The 20,843-nt window shown below is 47.9% G+C and overlaps 1 protein-coding gene across 1 annotated transcript in view; it reads left to right on the top strand.

Moving 5' to 3' along the window:
• The window catches only part of LOC137429142 (alpha-catulin-like), a 206,618-nt gene that overhangs the window by 175,681 nt on the left and 10,094 nt on the right, over positions 1–20,843 (top strand). Inside the window, exon 17 of the mRNA XM_078779661.1 lies at positions 17,811–17,894. Coding sequence (XP_078635787.1) covers positions 17,811–17,894 — 84 coding nt within the window. The remainder of the gene's footprint in view (positions 1–17,810; positions 17,895–20,843) is intronic.

The following is a 20,843-nucleotide window of genomic DNA, read 5'->3' on the forward strand; positions in this document are numbered from 1 at the left end:
ATTTGGTAATGCAACATCTAGAGCTAGGTAGATCTGAATAGGTAGGTATTCGGCTGTCGTGACAGGGACTCTACATGTAATAAGTTATTGATGTTCAGGCGGTTGTCGGGGTAAGATGTATGAGTGTGGATCTACCTGGAGATTCGAGTGTTAAATAGTGAGGGATTAAAGGTAACGCCCCTGTGAGTATCACCTAGTAATCAAACCTTTGTCCTTTATGGCACTGCAAACCACATAAACATTAGTTAGGTCCTTAGTGCAACATTAAATAATTCCCTTTCCCTGACATGGACTTCGTATTAAATTGGCAGGAAACCAGGTCAAAAACACCGCCATAATTGGCCGCCACCGTGTACACCTCAAAAAGGCCTACAAACCTGGCCGGCACGTGTTATGCCAGGACCGCGGGGTCACGGACGGGAGATGTCAGGAGTCGCATGCCGCAGAGGGCGTGACCTGGGCGAGTTGGGAGGCTTTGATTGGCTGAGGAGTGCGCCAATGTGACGTCATCGGCCACCAATATAGGCGACGGTCGGACGCCATTTCAACACACGGACACACACGTCGATGAGCGATCAAGTCGGAAGTTGAGTTGAGTCGCAGAGTTCGTTGTTACAGTTCCGTACCAGAGTTCGTGGCAGTTGGCACAGGACACGGTTCATTGAACATTCGTGACCACAGCTCGTTGCAGTTGGCAGTTGGCACTTGGTTTTGGTTGCTTCGTGCAGCCCTGCGGTGGACCGTTGGAGCAAAGGAGCTCGTGGTGTGTGTGGGCCGTTGGACCGACGAGGCCTGGTGGCGCTTGGAGGCGGACGCAGAGGGCCGTGGAACTTGGAGCGAGGTGTGCGATCGGGCCGAAAGGAGCGGTGTTGGACGGCAGCCACAAAGACGACGAAAGACCAGATAAGCCCGAATCCGCGTACATTTTGAACGACGTGACGTGTTCTTTTCGTAATTAATCTCCCTCGTTTTGTGTTTGATATCAGTCGTGTGGGGACGTCCCGATTTAGTTATTAGTATTACCGGCGCGTGTTTTTTTCACTGTTATTACTTTTCAATAATAAATCCTTATATTATTTTCTGTACATATTTGAACGCAGTTTCCTGGGTGTTTCATTTTAATAGATAAGGCTGTGGAGCTCGTTGCGTCTGGCCTCCCGCGCGTTTAACTTTGTGTTGAGCTTGAATCCGCCATTGAGTTTTCGCCTCGGGAGTGTAAAGTCTCGCAATCGGTCATCCGTGTTACCCTACGGTGTTCACCAAGGGTAGTCACGCGACAAGTGGTGTCAGGAGTGGGATTTGAACCCGTCGGACAAATTTTTTTTGTCCGCGGCGAGACATCGACACGGTCGGGCGTACATTGCGTCCGACGTTCGAACGCAAAATTTGTATAGGCGAGGCGGAGAAATTTAATAATCAATTGGGCATACGGAGCGCGATATCGCGTCTTCGTCAAATTTAAATTGTGTTTTTGGTATTAAAATAAATACGCGCGCGGGAAACAACCTTCCGAAAGGCGGATGTCGGAGGTCGACGAAATGGAGGTGCGCAGCGAGGCCTCCGTCAGCGTCGGGAGTGAGCCGGAAATGGGGGATAAGGAGGATAGCGTTGGAACTTTCCCCGCCGGTGGGACGGCCCCGATAGATCTCCAGACCATAGTAAATTTAATAAATGTTCAGAGGGCCGAGGGTGAGCGAAACCTTGCAGAAATTCGGGGAGACATGAGGGCTCAGAGTGAGCGATTAGAGGGCCAAATGGGGATAATGAGGGACGAAGCGAGGGGTACTGGTGAGAAGTTAGACAATAATTTTGAGGAGTTAGACAAGAAAATCGAGAAGTTAGACAATAATTTTGAGGAGTTAGACAAGAAAATCGGGAAGTTAGACAATAATTTTGAGGGGTTAGACAACGGGATAAAAGAGGTGAAAAATGGGTTAATGGGGGTAGAAAATAGAATGGCTGCCCAGGAGAATCAGATAGAGGGAGTGAAAAATGGGTTAGAGGGGTTAGAAAACAGTATGGAAGGAAAAATTGGGGAAATGGCACAGCAGCTGGGGGAACGAATTGATGGCATAGAAGGGAGAGTGCAAAACCAAATTACGGACAGACTGGGGAAATTTGAGGGTAAAGTAGAAACTCAAATGGGGGAGATGGAAAAAGCCATAGGGGTGGAAATTGAATTGAAACGGGAGGAATTAATGTCGAAAATAGAAGAGGGCGTGACGCAGGCTGTCCAAATGGGGGAAAAGTTGGAGGGTCAGATTGGTGCCACAAATGCTCGAATTGATAAAGCAAATGGAGACCTGGAAGGCTATCGGGGCCGGGTGGATGCCAGAATGCTACAGCAGAGTGAGGAATGGGGACTGCTCAACCGACAAGGGGGCAAATTGGCCGAGGAGGTGAGGGGGTTGGAAACCCGCATAAAAGAGCAGGAGCAAGGGTTAATTGAGAAAGGCCTGTGGGGGCCACTAATGGATAATGAAAGGGTGAGTGATTTTATGCAGGAGCGACTGGAGATCTGGGACAATACCATCAAGCAGGAGGTTGGTCGGGTTCAAGAGAGCCTGAAGGAAGAGGTGAGTAGGTCGGTTAAACATCTTCAGGACCAGATTAAGGTGACCCAGGAGACCCTCACCACGAGCCACATTTGGACACCAGAGGCTCCGAAACGGAATACCCAGTTGGGGGGGTGTTTTGGCCCCGGACTGGATTTGGACAGAGAGGAATCGGGGAATAGAGTCTCTGGAAAAACAATCCCCCTCGTACATTTTGACGGATCAGGGAGCCTCGAGGCTTTCCTGACACAATTTGAGTGCGTGTCTCAGCTCAATGGTTGGGGAGAGCGGGAGCGCATGGGGAATCTGGTGGCGACACTGCGTGGGTCAGCCGCCGACGTGTTGAACGTAGTCCCAGAGGGAATATTGACCAGCAAGGCCATTTGTGAGGCCTTAAATAACAGGTACGGGACAGGCGCAAGGTGCGACCTGGTCAGGGCACAGCTGCTGCATCGCAGGCAAAAGCCTAATGAGACGTTGCAGGAGCTGGCCCAGGATATATACCAGTCTGTGAGGATAGCATACAGGGACCTACCAGCACAGGCGTGGGACAAGCTGGCGATAGAAAAATTTATGGCGGCTCTCCCTGATCCTGAGGTCCGGACGTTGGTGGAGTTACAGGACCCACCCACGGTGCACCGGGCAGCGGAATGCACGGCGAGACTGACCTTTTTGAGAAGGTCGAACCGCGCATCGGAGAGGGCACCTGTGACGGTACGGCAGACCGAGGTGCGGGATCGGGAAAAGCCAGAGGATGACATCGGGCGAATGCTAAGGGGAATCAGCCGCCAGCTGACAAATTTGATGGGGGGACAAATTGCAGGGAGCGAGTCACGACAGGGTGGTCCAGGTTGGCCATCAGGACGGCCTGATTTTTATCGGGCTGGGCCGGGAGAAAGGGGGGCTCCACCTGGCTACCAGAGGGGTCCGTTCTTGGGGACTTGTTTTAGATGTGGGAGAAGAGGGCACAGTCAGAGGAATTGTCGGCAACCATATGGGCCCCCACCTCCTGACAGGCTTCGCAGTCCAGAAAGGAGGGGGCCCCCAGTAGGTCCACAGATGCCAGACAGAGGACCACCACCTCCGCCTGGGCCAATAGAGGTAGAGTGTGCGGGAAACTAGAACGAGCCGAGCATACGGGGCCATGCTCGGCTGGCAAGTGTGTGGAGAAGCGCCCTCCTTTGGTGGAAGTAGTGAATTGCGGACAAATTGGCACGGGTAATCTAAGGGTTAGATGCAAAATTGAGGGAGAATTTTGTGAGGCTGTGGTGGACACTGGAGCCAGTGACACCATTATCAATCCGGGTGTGCTAGACCAGAGTGTTGGAGGCTGGGACAAAATTGATAGGGTAGAAGGACACAGCCTTCAACTGGCTATGGGGGCAACGGCACCAATATTGGGACGCGGAGTGGTGAGGATGGAGTTGGGTGGCCTGGAGGTCAGCGTGGTTGTGTGGGTGGCGGGGGTGTGCGATCAGTGTCTGTTGGGACTGAGTTTCCTGGTGGAACATGACTGCCAATTAGACCTTGGGCGTGGTCATATGTGGTTGGGCACCGAGAGGCTGCAGTTAATGGGACTGGGGGATGACGAGGAGGTGCAGGGGACGTGGCTGGAGGTGCCGCGCACTGTGACCGTGCCTCCCAGGTCCGAGAGAGTCGTGATGGCAGAGTTAGCAGCAGGTGCTCAACCCATTGGCCAGCTGGGGCTAGTGGAGTCGTGGTCCTCGCAGGGGACGGAGGAATTAATGGTGGGTCGCACCCTCATAGACACCCGTGGGCCTATGCTGGCAGTCAGGCTGCTCAACTTGTCCGACAGCCCCCGCACTATAAGGGGCGGAGCCATCGTAGCCAAATGCAGTAGTGTAGTAGAGGTCACCGGAGGAGGTGGATCCACATGCTTGCCAGTACAGCCGGAAGGAGGGCAAAATTTGGGGAAATGTGATTGGTCAGAGGGAGTGCGGGACATGATGACACGCTCTGAAGAGGGCCTAACATCGGAGCAGGTAGAGACGTTGCACAATTTGGTTGGTAAGAACTTGGGTGTTTTTTCTCTCTCCCCCGAGGATGTTGGACGCACGAGTCTCGTCAGGCACAAAATTAGCACTGGCGAGGCTCGGCCTGTTCGCCAACCGCCGAGGCGGCTCCCTTTCGCTAAGAAGGAGGAGGCAGAGGAACAGGTGAGCAAAATGGAAAGAGCCGGATTTATCGAGCCCTCGGTGAGTCCTTGGGTGTCACCCATTGTGCTGGTGAAGAAGAAGGACGGGACCACTCGGTTCTGTGTGGACTACCGCCAGCTCAATCATGTGACACTCAAGGACTCGTATCCCCTGCCAAGGATCGATGACACCCTCGATGCCGTTTCAGGCTCAACGTGGTTCTCCACGTTGGATTTAAAGAGCGGTTATTGGCAGGTGGAAATGGATAAAGAGGCGAGGGAGAAAACGGCGTTCACCACAGGAAAGGGTCTCTGGCAGTTTGTCGTCATGCCCTTTGGATTGTGCAATGCCCCTGCCACGTTTGAGCGTCTGATGGAACGTGTTTTAATTGGCTTACCGTGGCAGACTTGCCTCGTCTATTTGGATGATGTATTGGTCCACGCTCCCACATTTGAACAGGCTGTCGAAAATTTGTCAGACGTATTTGGGAGATTAAGGGGTGCCGGGTTGAAATTAAATCCGAGCAAGTGTGAAATTTTCAGGAGGGAAGTGACTTACCTGGGTCACGTGATCAGTGAGAGCGGCGTGGCCACTGACCCAGGAAAGGTAAAATCTGTACAAGAGTGGCCCGCCCCTAAAAATGTAAGGGAGGTCCGAGGATTTTTGGGCCTCTGCTCGTACTACAGGAGATTTGTGGCAAATTTCGCGGAAATTGCAAGACCTTTGCACAAATTGACAGAGAAAGGAGCCAAATTTGTATGGTCAGAGAGCTGCATCGAGGCATTCAGTCACTTAAAACAACGTCTGGTGGAGGCCCCAGTTTTGGCATACCCAACGGATGATGGCAATTACATCCTGGACACAGATGCGAGCCAGGAGGGATTGGGAGCTGTGTTGTCACAAATGCAACAGGGAGTCGAGAGGGCTATTGCGTATTACAGTCGGGCACTTTCGAGGCCCGAACGAAATTATTGCGTTACCCGCAAAGAACTATTGGCCTTGCTGTCTGCAGTTGGACACTTTCACCCTTACCTTTATGGGAGGGAGTTTGTGATCCGAGTGGATCATGCCTCCTTGCAATGGCTCCTTCGGTTCAAAGAGCCGGAGGGACAAATTGCAAGGTGGCTTGAGAGGCTGCAGCAGTATAATTTCACTGTGCAACATCGGCCTGGCAAAGCACATGCCAATGCAGACGCTCTCTCTCGGCGCCCCTGTTGGGAGGCACAGTGTAAATTTTGTGATAGACAAGAAGCCAAGGATCCAATTGGGCAGGGCCAAATTGATGCATGCCTATATGCAGCGAGAGTGACCAGGCGAACTTTGCCACAACCCCCACAGGAATTGGGCGATGTGAATTGGCAAGAGAGTCAAAGGGAGGATCCTGTTTTGGGGCCCCTTTTTCATTGGCTAGAGGAGGACAAAAGACCCTCTTGGGAGGAGATTGCTCCACACGGAGCCCAGGTAAAGGCCTACTGGGCACAGTGGCAGATGTTGGGGTTGAAAGAGGGCTATTTGTTCAGAAAGTGGGTGACACCAATGGGTGATGTAGCTTCCTGGTTGATAATTGTACCTAACAAATTGAAGGAAGTGGTTATGGGGCACGTGCATGGGACTAGGACAATGGGACATTTGGGCGTGGCCAAGACTTTGTCCAAATTACGACAGAGGTTCTACTGGGTGAATTCGGGCAGAGACATTCAAAATTGGGTGAGATCCTGCGACCTCTGCCGCGGTAAGAAGGGACCCCCACGGGCGCGCAAGGCCCCGCTCCAGGTGTACAATGTCGGGGCACCGCTCGAGCGGGTGGCAGTAGATGTGGTGGGGCCCCTGCCAGCCACCCGCCGAGGGAATCGGTACATTATGGTGGCAATGGATTACTTCACCAAGTGGCCAGAGGCCTACCCATTGCCCAACCAGGAAGCCCGGCTGGTAGCTCAAGTTCTAGTTGAGGGATTCTTCTCCTGATTTGGCGTCCCAAGGGAGCTACACACTGACCAGGGCCGGAACTTTGAATCTGCCCTCCTGCGGTCGGTGTGCGAGCTCCTCCAAATTCATAAGACCCGGACGACTCCCCTGAGGCCTCAATCGGATGGGATGGTAGAGAGGTTCAACCGGACACTGTTGACACAATTGGCCCTCTTTACATCTGAAAACCAACAGGATTGGGACGAGCACCTTCCCTTTATATTGATGGCATACCGGACCGCCCAGCATGCGACCACTCGGTGCACCCCCGCCTTGTTGATGTTCGGTAGGGAGATGCGAGTCCCCACAGATTTGTTGATGGGACCGTCACCAGGGGAACCGGGTGAGCCAACTGTGGAGAGCTATGCAACCAATTTGAAAGCGAGCATGGAAAAGGCTCATGAGTTTGCGAGGAAGCAAATTGGCTTGGCTTCTTCGCAGATGAAAACGCGGTATGACGCTCGGGCTCACACACCTCGTTTCCTTCCTGGAGACCTTGTTTGGCTCTACTGGCCCCGGAGAAGGAAGGGGGTGTGCCCAAAACTCACTTCACCTTGGAAGGGCCCTGGGGTGGTGCTTCGGCAGGTGACTGATGTGGTGTTCAAAATTCAGATGGGCCCGCATGCCCTTCCACAGATAGTTCACGGGGATAGATTGAGCTCCTACATGGGTCGGGAGGCTCCGGAGTGGATTGGAAGGGTGAGGGGGAAATTAGGTGTGGTGGATGGCACTCTTGAACCTGACCAACCTGCAACTACCTGCACTTGAGGTGAGTGTTTTGAGGAGTACTGTCCCAGGCTTCAGGATTTGCTTTGGGAAATTGGGGACATGTAATTTGGAGTTGGGAGGCGGGTGTGAGTGATGACATGGCCGGTGAGGGGATGGAATGGGAGCCACAGTGTCTTGTGGGTGGCGTATGTTTTTGTATTGTGGTTAGGTGTTTTGATGTGGTCGTGAGAGTGGAACCTGGAGAGTGAGTGATGATTATTGGAGATAATGAGGGGTGATAATTGTGCTTTTGGAAATGTGCTTTTGGGAAGATGTGATGGTTTAAATGTGAACTGGGGGAATTTCACATGTAGCAGGCCATGGCAAGCCTTGTAACACCTTTTACACCATCTATGGAATTGTACTGAATTGTGCTGAGTTGTGTGGAGAATTGAATGGCAGTGGGGGAGGAAGTGTGTTTTGGGGTCTTGTGGGTGGGGAAGGTGTGTGTGTCCGCAGGTACAGAGCAAGCTCTGAGGAGCGATGCCTGCGGGCCCCCCTCTGCGGCAATTACCCCTGTCAGCCGGTGGTAACTGGAAATTGGAGCTCGTCGGTGGAAGGTCTGGTTGGGCGCCGCGGGGTGAGGAAGTCCCCCGGTGACCCGTGTTGCTGCGCGAAAGCAGGAGGCAAAGGAGCCTGGTGTGTGTGGAGACCCTCACCGGCGAGGTAACGGCGGAAAGGGGCTGTTGGGCTGTCATGGGGCCAAAAGGTAAAGGGGGGGGGGGCAATGAATTTGTAAGTCGGTTGACTTGTTTTTGGGACTGCGGGCACCACAGCCTGATGCGCCCCCACCATCTTTTTGTGCGGTACCTCCCCGCTGCCTAGTTGAGGAATGCACACACACGTGAATGACATCAATGCCATGGTCCTGCAGGGGGTGTATTGGGAATAAGTGCTTTGTTGATTTTTGCAATGCCTTGATGACCTATGGAATGAGAATGAGTGGTTAAGGGGTCTGTGTTGCATGAATGTGGGCGAAATCCACCGAGCCGTGTCACTCACCTGTAACATCTGGACGGGGCCCGTGGAAATTTAGGGGGATGCATTGGGGATGGCCCCGCAGGTAAGGTTGAGTCTTGTGGCATCCACCGGGGGACGCGGTCTGTAGACCGGGGTATGTACAAAGATTAGAGTTTTGAGTTTTGGAAAGATGGTTAAGTTTTGTGGTTAAGTTAGTGTTGTGTGTTGTTGTTTCCTCCCTCCACAGGAACAACGAAGAAGATGTACATACTTGCATGATGGTTAAGGGGTTCAGCATGTTAAGGAAGTGTAGGTAGGTAGTCCGACTCACTTCCCACAGCCCTTCCTGATTTATTTCATAGGTTAATTAAGTGTGTGACAGTAAGTGTTAAGGCTGGAATGGTAGCCCTGCGGTGAACCTTGCAGGAGCTACGGTTCCAGGGGGGGGGCTGTGTTATGAATTTGGTAATGCAACATCTAGAGCTAGGTAGATCTGAATAGGTAGGTATTCGGCTGTCGTGACAGGGACTCTACATGTAATAAGTTATTGATGTTCAGGCGGTTGTCGGGGTAAGATGTATGAGTGTGGATCTACCTGGAGATTCGAGTGTTAAATAGTGAGGGATTAAAGGTAACGCCCCTGTGAGTATCACCTAGTAATCAAACCTTTGTCCTTTATGGCACTGCAAACCACATAAACATTAGTTAGGTCCTTAGTGCAACATTAAATAATTCCCTTTCCCTGACATGGACTTCGTATTAAATTGGCAGGAAACCAGGTCAAAAACACCGCCATAATTGGCCGCCACCGTGTACACCTCAAAAAGGCCTACAAACCTGGCCGGCACGTGTTATGCCAGGACCGCGGGGTCACGGACGGGAGATGTCAGGAGTCGCATGCCGCAGAGGGCGTGACCTGGGCGAGTTGGGAGGCTTTGATTGGCTGAGGAGTGCGCCAATGTGACGTCATCGGCCACCAATATAGGCGACGGTCGGACGCCATTTCAACACACGGACACACACGTCGATGAGCGATCAAGTCGGAAGTTGAGTTGAGTCGCAGAGTTCGTTGTTACAGTTCCGTACCAGAGTTCGTGGCAGTTGGCACAGGACACGGTTCATTGAACATTCGTGACCACAGCTCGTTGCAGTTGGCAGTTGGCACTTGGTTTTGGTTGCTTCGTGCAGCCCTGCGGTGGACCGTTGGAGCAAAGGAGCTCGTGGTGTGTGTGGGCCGTTGGACCGACGAGGCCTGGTGGCGCTTGGAGGCGGACGCAGAGGGCCGTGGAACTTGGAGCGAGGTGTGCGATCGGGCCGAAAGGAGCGGTGTTGGACGGCAGCCACAAAGACGACGAAAGACCAGATAAGCCCGAATCCGCGTACATTTTGAACGACGTGACGTGTTCTTTTCGTAATTAATCTCCCTCGTTTTGTGTTTGATATCAGTCGTGTGGGGACGTCCCGATTTAGTTATTAGTATTACCGGCGCGTGTTTTTTTCACTGTTATTACTTTTCAATAATAAATCCTTATATTATTTTCTGTACATATTTGAACGCAGTTTCCTGGGTGTTTCATTTTAATAGATAAGGCTGTGGAGCTCGTTGCGTCTGGCCTCCCGCGCGTTTAACTTTGTGTTGAGCTTGAATCCGCCATTGAGTTTTCGCCTCGGGAGTGTAAAGTCTCGCAATCGGTCATCCGTGTTACCCTACGGTGTTCACCAAGTAAATGTGTGAACTTATTTGTGGACAATAGTGTCCTCACTGTCAGACAAAACGGTCACGGATGGTCACTTGAACCTTCAATGGTCACTTCATAGCACAGCTGTTGAACAGCCGTTTTGACTGTCAGTGATTAGCCAAGGGGTACGGGATAATTTTAATGAGCTGCACGTGATGTCTTGATATTGGCTTTAAAAAGGCCAGTGCAAAATGGGCATTTTGACCAAAAAATTTGACCATTTTGACCAACTTCAAAAGGACCGAAAACGCAAAAGAAACTTACCACCTTTGAAACCTTTAAATATCAACAATAACACTGCGTGTAGTAAATGTGTGAACTTATTTGTGGACAATAGTGTCCTCACTGTCAGACAAAACGGTCACGGATGGTCACTTGAACCTTCAATGGTCACTTCATAGCACAGCTGTTGAACAGCCGTTTTGACAGTGATTAGCCAAGGGGTACGGGATGATTTTAATGAGCTGCACGTGATGTCTTGATATTGGCTTTAAAAAGGCCAGTGCAAAATGGGCATTTCAATCAACATGCCATGATTGTCAAGGGATCAACGGCAGCGTGCCCTGGGTATGCTGCAAGGCTTACTGAGCTACCGTGAGGTGGCACGTCGCCTTGGCTGTTCACACCAGACGATATCGGCCCTGGTGGACAGAGACACCCTCCACAACTCTGCAGATGACAGACCTCGATCAGGGAGGCCAAGAGTCACCACTGCAAGGCAGGACAGGCAGATGCTCCGAAGGCACCTGCGGGATCGATTCCGTCCAGCATCCCGCACTGCGGCAGAAACTCCGGGGCGTGCAAACCCACGGATCTCCAATGATACTGCACGAAGACGACTGCATGACTATGGCCTGACTGCCAGAAGACCATACAGAGGCCCCGTGATGACGGCTGCCCATCGCCGCAACCGACAGAGATGGTGCCAGCAGCATCAGCGGTGGACCTTGGTGCAGTGGAACGAGGTCGCTTTCAGCGATGAGTCAAGGTTCTGTGTGGACAGTCCTGATGGGCGTGAGCGTGTCTGGAGAAGAACTGGCGAGCGATATGCCGATTGTTGCGTGCGTCAAGCCAACAGGTGGGGTGGCCCAAGTGTGATGGTGTGGGCCGCCATATCAGGCCGGTACAGGACGCCACTGGTGGTTGTGGGTGGGAATCTTAATGCCCAGCGGTATGTGGATAACATCCTGCGACCTCATCTGCTGCCATTCCTGCTAGACCACCCAGAACTGAGAACCTTTCAGCATGACAACGCTCGTCCCCATGCTGCTCGCTTTACCACTGCATTTCTCCAAGGCAAGAACATCAACACCATGCAGTGGCCTGCGCTCTCCCCTGACCTGAATCCCATAGAGCACCTGTGGGATGAGCTTGGGAGACGCGTAGTTGGCAGGGCCAGGACACGGGCAGAGCTGCTTCAGACATTGAGGACTGAGTGGGACAGAATCCAGCAGCAATCCATCCAAAGACTGGTAGGCAGTATACGCCGATGATGCACTGCCTGTATCCAAAACAATGGTGGCCACACACGCTATTGAAAGGGGACTGACATTGCACCCTGTGCTGTTCTGTACTGTAGAACAAACTGATGAGATGGTGTATCTTGGTCAAAAACTTGACATGTCATCAATAAAATGCCAATGTTTCAATTAGCAATTGTTGGTTTGTTTTATTTTGAACTGTTACAATTTTATTACATTTCAAACAAGTGTTAAGTTTATTTTGCGTTTTCGGTCTTTTTGAAGTTGGTCAAAATGGTCAAAATGGTCAAATCTTTCGGTCAAAATGCCCATTTTGCACTGGCCTTTTTAAAGCCAATATCAAGACATCAAGTGCAGCTCATTAAAATCATCCCGTACCCCTTGGCTAATCACTGACAGTCAAAACGGCTGTTCAACAGCTGTGCTATGAAGTGACCATTGAAGGTTCAAGTGACCATCCGTGACCGTTTTGTCTGACAGTGAGGACACTATTGTCCGCAAATAAGTTCACACATTTACTACACGCAGTGTTATTGTTGATATTTAAAGGTTTCAAAGGTGGTAAGTTTCTTTTGCGTTTCAGTATATATATATATATATATATATATATATATATATATATATATATATATATATATATATATATATATTACGCATCTGCTTCATTATTGATAAGATAATGCTTCTTATACGTATATGGTGTAACAGAAAGAGCTGTCAGGGTAGCCTGGAGGTATGCACACTCTCTTCTGAGATATCTAGCTTGGGTTTGAATCTCCATCTAGCTATAAAGTATCATCCTGGTGTGTCTTAGTCAGGCCGGGGCATCAATATGTGTGCTGTCCTTCAGATGGACGTTACACTCGGTATCTGTCCCCTCTGCCAGCATTAGTTGGTGGGCATTAAATATCCAATGGTGTCCTTCGGGAAGAGCAGGTGTGCCATCGTCAGTTTCAAGATCAGGATATTTAGATTTTAGAAAGCTATTAAGAAAGTTGATGTTTAAAGCTGTAGTAAAAATTAACACGGGAGTGCACCACGGCAATGATGGGCCAAATGGCTTTATTTATTTCCTTGTTTCAGGTCGTAGATTACTTGATGACTACTTACGCTCAGTGTAGTCCCGTAGCGACTGTGGCCCCATTGCATATCAATTTCCATTCTTCATACGGAATACTGTATAAATACGTAAATGCAATGAGCTTGATTCTTGACAAATAATTCACCTTCAAAGATTAGATGCGGAAGAGCCAAGGCTTAGGCCCAAGCTCCGCCCCTCTCCCTGTCGAGGGGGGCACCTGATGTGCAATGCTCGATCGCCCAGAGCACCGTTATTTCTTGTTTCAACATCAATTTAATTACGAATTGCAATATCTCATTGTGACGTTGACCTACATACCTACTGCCTGTTACAATAATATGATACAGAAAATTTAGGGGTAATTGGCCCAAGGGTACGAAATTGTATAACAAATAAACAACATGACACACACACGGTGGGGAGGGCTTGGGTACTCTCTCTTATATACTGTATAGTGTATATGTATGTAGATAGATCCCTGCTCTAACCTACAAGGGAACACTCAAACCCACTGCACCCCGGGCAAATGATGCTATCTGCAACCATGTTATTCCTACGAATAAAGGAGAAGAAGCGCAATATTAAACATACTAGAACATAATAATCAATTATCACTGTAAAGTTGGCCCTGGTGTTGGCTTAGCGGTTAGGGTGCCGGCTTGGGATCCTCGGATCCTGGGTTCGAATCCCGGTCGATCGCTGAATTAACGCCAGGGGGGTTGACTCAGCCTGTCATCCTTCCGAGGTCGGCAAATTGAGTACCAGCTTGCTGGGATGAATGATCCCGGTGTGTACCCCGGCTTAGAATAGGTGCACCGTATCCCTGCGCATCGCAAGAGGCGACCAAGGGTTGGCGTCAGGAAGGGCATCCTGCCATAAAAACATTGCCTCAAACAGGGAACCATGATTGTCATGGGGCCCGCAAGGCTAACCCCCACTCTAGCGGGGAAAATGGCCTTAAAACGATCATTCATTCATTCATTCATTCACTGTAAAGACCTTTTATTTGCTATTTATACTTTTTATGTCTCTGCCCCCGAAGGTGGCCGGAGGCATTATGTTTTTGGGTTGTCTGTCCATCCGTACAGGCTAAACTTCATTTTTCTCAGCAACCGCAAAACCTTCAAGGTAGGAGCGACACCCATGCACAATGTTTATATTATAATTTTGACATCATATGTCACGTGGTATGGCAGCCATCTTGGATTAAAACCAAATAATTAAAAACCTAATTCTCGGAAACTGCCGAATGGAAAAATTTGAAACTTGGCACATTGTCGCGTACTCCCAATAGGGAACAAAAGCATGATAATTACATCATCGGTGAAGTGGTATACCAGCCAAAAATGTTTTAATTGAATGACATCCTAAAAATCTGAAATTGCATTCACATGATTGATGACCGATTTGTATTGAAATATTACATTTATGACATAGGTCACATGGTTTGGCAGACATATTGGATTTACCCTAAAACCTTAAAAAACCATCTTCTGCCAAACCACCGAAGTGATCGACTTGAAACTTTACTTGTGTCATTGACTGGGCATGTCGATTAAACGTTGATCATGAAAGCATCATCGGTCCACATGGTGTGGCAGCCATATTGCATTGAAGGAAAATATTAAATAATTTTATCTCAGAAACTGCTTACCCTATCAATGCGAAACTTTACAGAAGTCATCCAACACCATTGCTTCATATCGTTTGAAAATGATGATGCAGTAGGTCACGTGGTTTGGCAGCCATCTTTGATAGAAAAAGGAGCCTTACCTGATCAACACAAAACTTCACAAACATGATCCCAAACCCATACATATGCAGAGTGTACATTTTTGATGTCATATGCCACGTGGTTTGGCAGCCATATTAACTTGAAAGCAGATATATTTAAAAAAAACCCTTCTCTAAAACCGCTTCACCGATCCATGTGAAACCTGTCAGGTCTGGTAAAAATGTGATACTTGAGAACAGCTGAAGAGATTTAAATCAAATTTGTTAATTTTTACGACAGTGAACAAGGGCACCTGCCTGTTGTTAAAGGCAGGGATGACGCGGAGGCATATTGGCGATGCAGTCTCATTGCTCTAGTTTTTGTTTTAATGTTTGACTTCTAGACGTCTTCAGAGCTCTCACATCTGTCAAGAACATTTAGAGATTGTGATTTGCACAGTGTGGAAAGATGGAAGCCAAATTAACAAATATCAGCCTCATACCACCTGGCCATTTACTCAAACATGACATGATAAAATGACTTTAAGTAAATGGTAAACAAAATGAAAGTGAATAATAAAAGGGATAAACGATGCAAAATATAAAATAATTGTTCATATTAATTGTTTTATATTGAATCCCTTTTCTTAATCCTGGTGTTGGTTTCATGGTTCGTTTGGCTGGCTCAAGATCTTAGGGTCTTGAACTTGAGCCATGACAATGGCATGTCATGTGTTATGGATTAGTCACTTCCGTTGTTGTGGTTTTCATCCACTGTAAACATTTTTGATTCCATGTACTATTATTGTTGTCGTTTAAGGGAAATAGATATTGCTATTTTCAAAAGGTAAAAAAGTTAATGTTTTAAATGAAACCGGAACCGGACGACGAAGAAGAGGAAAAAAAAAGAAAGAAGGCGGAGCGATTGAGTTCGACAAGAAAGCCGAGCTGCTTCGAGTTCTGGAGCAAACGTTGACGAACGGAGGTCACTAGCGAACTTTGGGTTTCCCGGGAAAGGGATTCCTGCGACAGAGTTGTTATCGCTGTGACAGATCAACCTGCGTGTCAGGTTTTTGGCGGTTGATTCCGAGGAGAATCATCGTCGTGCCGTTACGCCTCGAGAACGGGCCATCGGCCATTTTGACGCGCGCGCTTTGCGCGTCGCGCAAGGCTTTCTTTTCTTCGCTTCAGCCGTTTTCACCGCATTCAGACGTTTATCTGGTATGTGTGTGTGTAACGTGGATTTTGAAGGTTACTTTGCGGTTCGCCAACTGTGAGCCGTGAAACGTCCATACCCGAGGGTGTGATTTCCCAGTCGCCTGGAGGGTGCCTTTGGATTTCCCAGTCGCCTTGAGGGCGGCTTTGCGCAGCTTTGGCCGCGTGACTGTGACTGTCATCCGAACGGGATTCGGGTCTCGATTAAACATCGTTCTGACGATCGCTGGAGCGGATCGACTTTGACTTGAAGCCGGAATCAACTTTGGCTTGAAGCCGGGAATAGAGACATTGGGAATCTTCTTCTTTTCGATCACTTGGAGCACAGTGAGTTATATTGTACGAACCTGATGGTACCATCATAGGAAATATATATTGGTTGTACAATTGATTACTATTGTTGTTGTACTGTTCTTCTTGTGTGATCTTAATACAATGTTTGTTTGTAACAATTGGTGTGGCTTCACCATTGATCTTTGACATACAGAATAACACATCTTTCTGCCGTGACTCCTCTCGGGGCTCGGAGGTACACCGTGACCAGGGGGTTCGGGGAGGAGCACGTAGCACATGCCATTAAATAACATCAGGTGTGTTGACTCGGCCTGTCATCCTTCTGAAGTTGGCAAAATGACTACCAGCTTAGGAGAAAAAGGGGGCACTGCATCAGTGGCACAGCTGCGCTCCCAGCAATGATGCAACCACCAGCCACAAGCTGCATACAAAATAATAATAATAATAATAATAATCCATTTTCTTTACAAACATCGCCACGTAAACGTCACCTGCCATGTAAATGTGATGTGGTAGTGATAGGAGAGCTAAGGATGCAGGTGTGGTGGATGCCGCAGAACTCCCCCATGTGTGTGACCCACTCTCCTGTGTGTGACCCTACTCCCCTCTGTGTGCCCTACTCCCCCATGTGTGACCCTCTCCCATGTGTGTGACCCTCTCCCATGTGTGTGACCCACTCCCCCATGTGTGTGACCCACTCCCATGTGTGTGACCCACTCCCATGTGTGTGACCCACTCCCATGTGTGTGACCCACTCCCCTGTGTGTAACCCACTCCCCTGTGTGTGACCCACTCCCCCCTGTGTGACCCACTCCCCCTGTGTGTGACCCACTCCCCCATGTGTGTGACCCACTCCCCTGTGTGTGACCCTACTCTCCCATGTGTGTGACCCTACTCTCCCATGTGTGTGACCCACTCCCCCATGTGTGACCCACTCCCATGTGTGTGACCCTCTCCCATGTGTGTGACCCACCACCCATGTGTGTGACCCTACTCTCCCCTGTGTGTGACCCTACTCTCCCCTGTGTGTGACCCTACTCTCCCATGTGTGTGACCCACTCCCCCATGTGTGACCCTCTCCCATGTGTGTGACCCACTCCCCTTTGTGTGACCCACTCCCCTGTGTGTGACCCACTCCCCTGTGTGTGACCCACTCCCCTGTGTGTGACCCATTCCCCTGTGTGTGACCCACTCCCCCATGTGTGACCCACTCCCCCATGATGTGACTTAAATCGATCTTATTATAATAAATAAATTTATACACTGACCGCCAATAATGTTTTTTGTCTGAGATGAAATCAAGGTAATGGATAAAACTTCCTGTTTGGTGATAACAACAACAAAAAAAAAACACCTTTAGAGGCCATTTTTCCCCGCAAGGCGGGGGTTGGCCTTTTTCGGGCACCGTGGTTGTTGTTGTTTTTGTTGGTCCCCTTTTTGAAGCAATGTTTTACGGCCGGATGCCCTTCCTGCCGCCAACCCTTTTTGTCGCCTTTTACGACAAACAGGGAATTACCAGTGAACTGGTACTCAATTTGCCGACCTCGGAAGGATGGCAGGCTGAGTCAACCCCCCTGGCGTTAATTCAGCGATCGACCGGGATTCGAACCCAGGATCCTCGGATCCTAAGCTGGCGCCCTAGCCGCTAAGCCAACACCAGGAACGTAATATATAACAAAATGATTATGATAATGCAATTGAATGATTATGTAATTATGACTCAGGCGTAGTCACCAATGGCGGTATAAATGCGACAGCTTTGAACAATCACCGACAGGCCCAGAGATATTAAATACTCATACAGGGATTAAGAGGTGAAAGGGATTCCTCCAGACGATCTCGTGGGACATGACATCACTTGAGCCCGTTTGTCTCCCCTGTAGGCAATTCCGTCATTGCAGGCCGCACGCCAGGCCCTGTCGGCCCTGCTGCCCGCCTTACGTCGGGCACGAACCCTGCAAGACCAGGTGAGTCGTGACCCCAAAGTAGTCACCAACAACACCATCACAAGTATCGCTGATGCCGATCGTTATTATCGTTGCTGCAAGTGACTGATAGATTGCTTAGAGGTCAGAAGATAACCACAGGCTGGGAAGGTTACCCCAAAGCCACAGAATGTTCCGGCAGTTGAAGAACTGGAATAACTGGACAAAAACACCTGAGAAATGGTTAACATGGCATATTATGAAATACTCATAATAGTCCGAGACATCTGAAGAAGTATAACAAGGCATGCCAATTATTTATTTATTTCCTTTATAATTGTTAAGGAAATCGTTGGTTCGTTCGAAATATTGCGAGTATAACTTTTTTAGCAAAACCCACACAGGTAAAAATAAAGGTTGTTATAATAATAGTAATTCTACATTTTACCAACTTTGAGAAGTTTATTCTACTAATAAGTGACGCATTTGTCAAGCTTCCTTGAAGTAACTAAACATTAGTACAATTGTCTATTGTTTATAGAAGAACGTGACAGCTTGTTGGCTTCTGGGAAGGCTTTGTGCTGTTGACTTTGCACTTAATGTCCCAAAGTTTTCCACTTGCTAAGCAATCTCTCTTTAGTTATATCATATTCCGGCCCATATATTCAAGTGAAAGGAATACTTTGTGGAAAATTAATCTCAAAGTGCTGTCAGCAGGTTGTGAAATCGGCCAAAAGTACCAGTCGGTCAATCACCGGGTCACCTTGGGCACCTGGTCGTAAACACTGGCAGCTGTGCAATCCCCGAACGTTGTTTTAACGGAGCTGATGCTTAGCGAGGCTTTCTCCCATTGAAAACACTTTAACACATGGCGAAGCTCGAGGCACTTCGGCCTGTCATGGTGCACTATCGGATGAAGCATGACCCTGAACATAGATAGGGCATCATGGGTAATGTTTGTTGGTGACTCAGAAGCCTGATACTGTATAGGTGCTACTATCACTGGAATAACAATAATGTCTTCATAATGAAATGTTAAAATGTAATAAAACAATGTAAAATTTAAAAAAGGATAAAAAAACTGTTATATAATAATATAATAGAATGAAATAATAATATAATAATACTACGATAGAAACTATAACTATATAAAAACTATAAAAACTGTAATATAATAATATAATACAATAAAATAATAATAATAATGTATAATAATATAATATATGTATATAATAATGTATAACTATAACTATGAAACTATAACTAGAAATATAAATATAACTCTAAGTATAAATATAACTATAATTAACTATAGCTATATAAAAAACGATTTAAAAACTAGAAAAACTGTCATATAATAATATAATAATAATAATAATGTATAATAATGTTATACTATAAAAACTATAACTGTATAAAAACTATAAAAACTGTAATATAATAATATAATAAAATAATAATAATGTATAATAATATAATACTATAAAAACTATATATAAAAACTATAACTATAAATATAACGATAAATATATAACTCTAACTATAAATATAACTATATGAAACTAAAATTAATTATATAACTATATAAAAACTATATATATAAAACTATAAAAACTGTAATATAATAATATAATATAATAAAATAATAATAGTAATGTATAATAATATAATACCATAAAAACTATAACTATAAATATAACGAACGATAAATATGTAACTCTAACTATAAATATAACTATATGAAACAAAAATTAACGATAACTATTGTTGCGGATATGAGGACTGTATATTTTTTTTGATTGTGTGAATTATTATTATTGTTTATTCTGCGCCTCCTGCCTCCGGAGCTGTGTAAAGGTCAAAGGGCATCCCATAATTAGTCCATAAAGCATCCACACCACAGCCAATCATAGAATACCCCTGTTCAATAGTTATATCTTATTCTGTGTTTTAGGGTAAGGCTGTGTCTCCCATTAATTGAAATACTCCATTGCACCAGTGAAAGAGATAGATTCCCTTCATTCCCATTCACAAAACCTCCATTCCCCCTTTTCGTCGATTGGAAATTACCTCCCCTCCAATAACCGCCATTGACCACGAGGCAGGGTCGGAGAAGAAAGGCGTGTCTCCACCTCGTCATAGAGGGGAGGAGTGAGCCAGCCCCACTCGACCAACCATGAGCCAGGGGTTTGGCTAGGAAGGGCGGAGGAAGAGCTATCGGGGAGGTTCGCAAAGGTTGAGGGGCGGGGCCTATATAACCCGCAGCGCGACGCTCCCCAGGCAGTCGAGCTTTGAAGAAGAAAGAGATGAGTACGGAGCATTGAGATGAGAAGAGGCTGCGCTTTTAAAGAGAGGCGCTGAGAGGAGGGAATGAGCAGGCGTGACCGCAGCTAAAATCCGCAGCGCGACGCTCCCAAAAGAGAAGCTGAGACAAGCTTTGGCAGAGAGGAGCTTTGACCGGCAGACAAAAGGGAGCCCAAGCCGTTGAGAAGAGAGAGGGTCCAAGAAGCAGCGCTGAGTTGTGTGGTTTTGGTCGTCAGTGGTTGAGTTGTCGGTGGTGAGGAGTGATTGGACCAAGAGAACATAGAGAACATCCAAGGAGAGGACATCCCAGAAAGCACAAAGCCTGTTGTAATCCTGGAAAAGCACGCGACGTCCACAGCAGCAGCAGCAGCGGCGGCCACAGCAGCAACAACACTCAACAGCCGCTTGGGGCCTGGACGGCGGTTTTGAGCAGGGCCGCGAAGGAACGGCGGCTGCTAAACGCGCCGATCGTGCTGCACAATACAACTCCAAGCCATCCTCTCCTTCCAGCCAATTCCTGTCATCATTCCCCGTGTGAGTCTGTCTTTTGTTTGTTCTGTCCCTGGGTTAATTAAGACTGTAGGTAAGCTAGCGTTGCACTGTGTATCTAATCTCGTCTGTAAATAAACGTGACTGCTTTCTTTGTGCTTGTGTGTATAATAAATCCAATTACTCTTCTGTCCGTCT

The sequence above is a fragment of the Myxine glutinosa genome, chromosome 6, assembly GCF_964187855.1.
Source record: "Myxine glutinosa chromosome 6, kmMyxGlut1.1, whole genome shotgun sequence".
NCBI lineage: Eukaryota > Metazoa > Chordata > Myxini > Myxiniformes > Myxinidae > Myxine > Myxine glutinosa.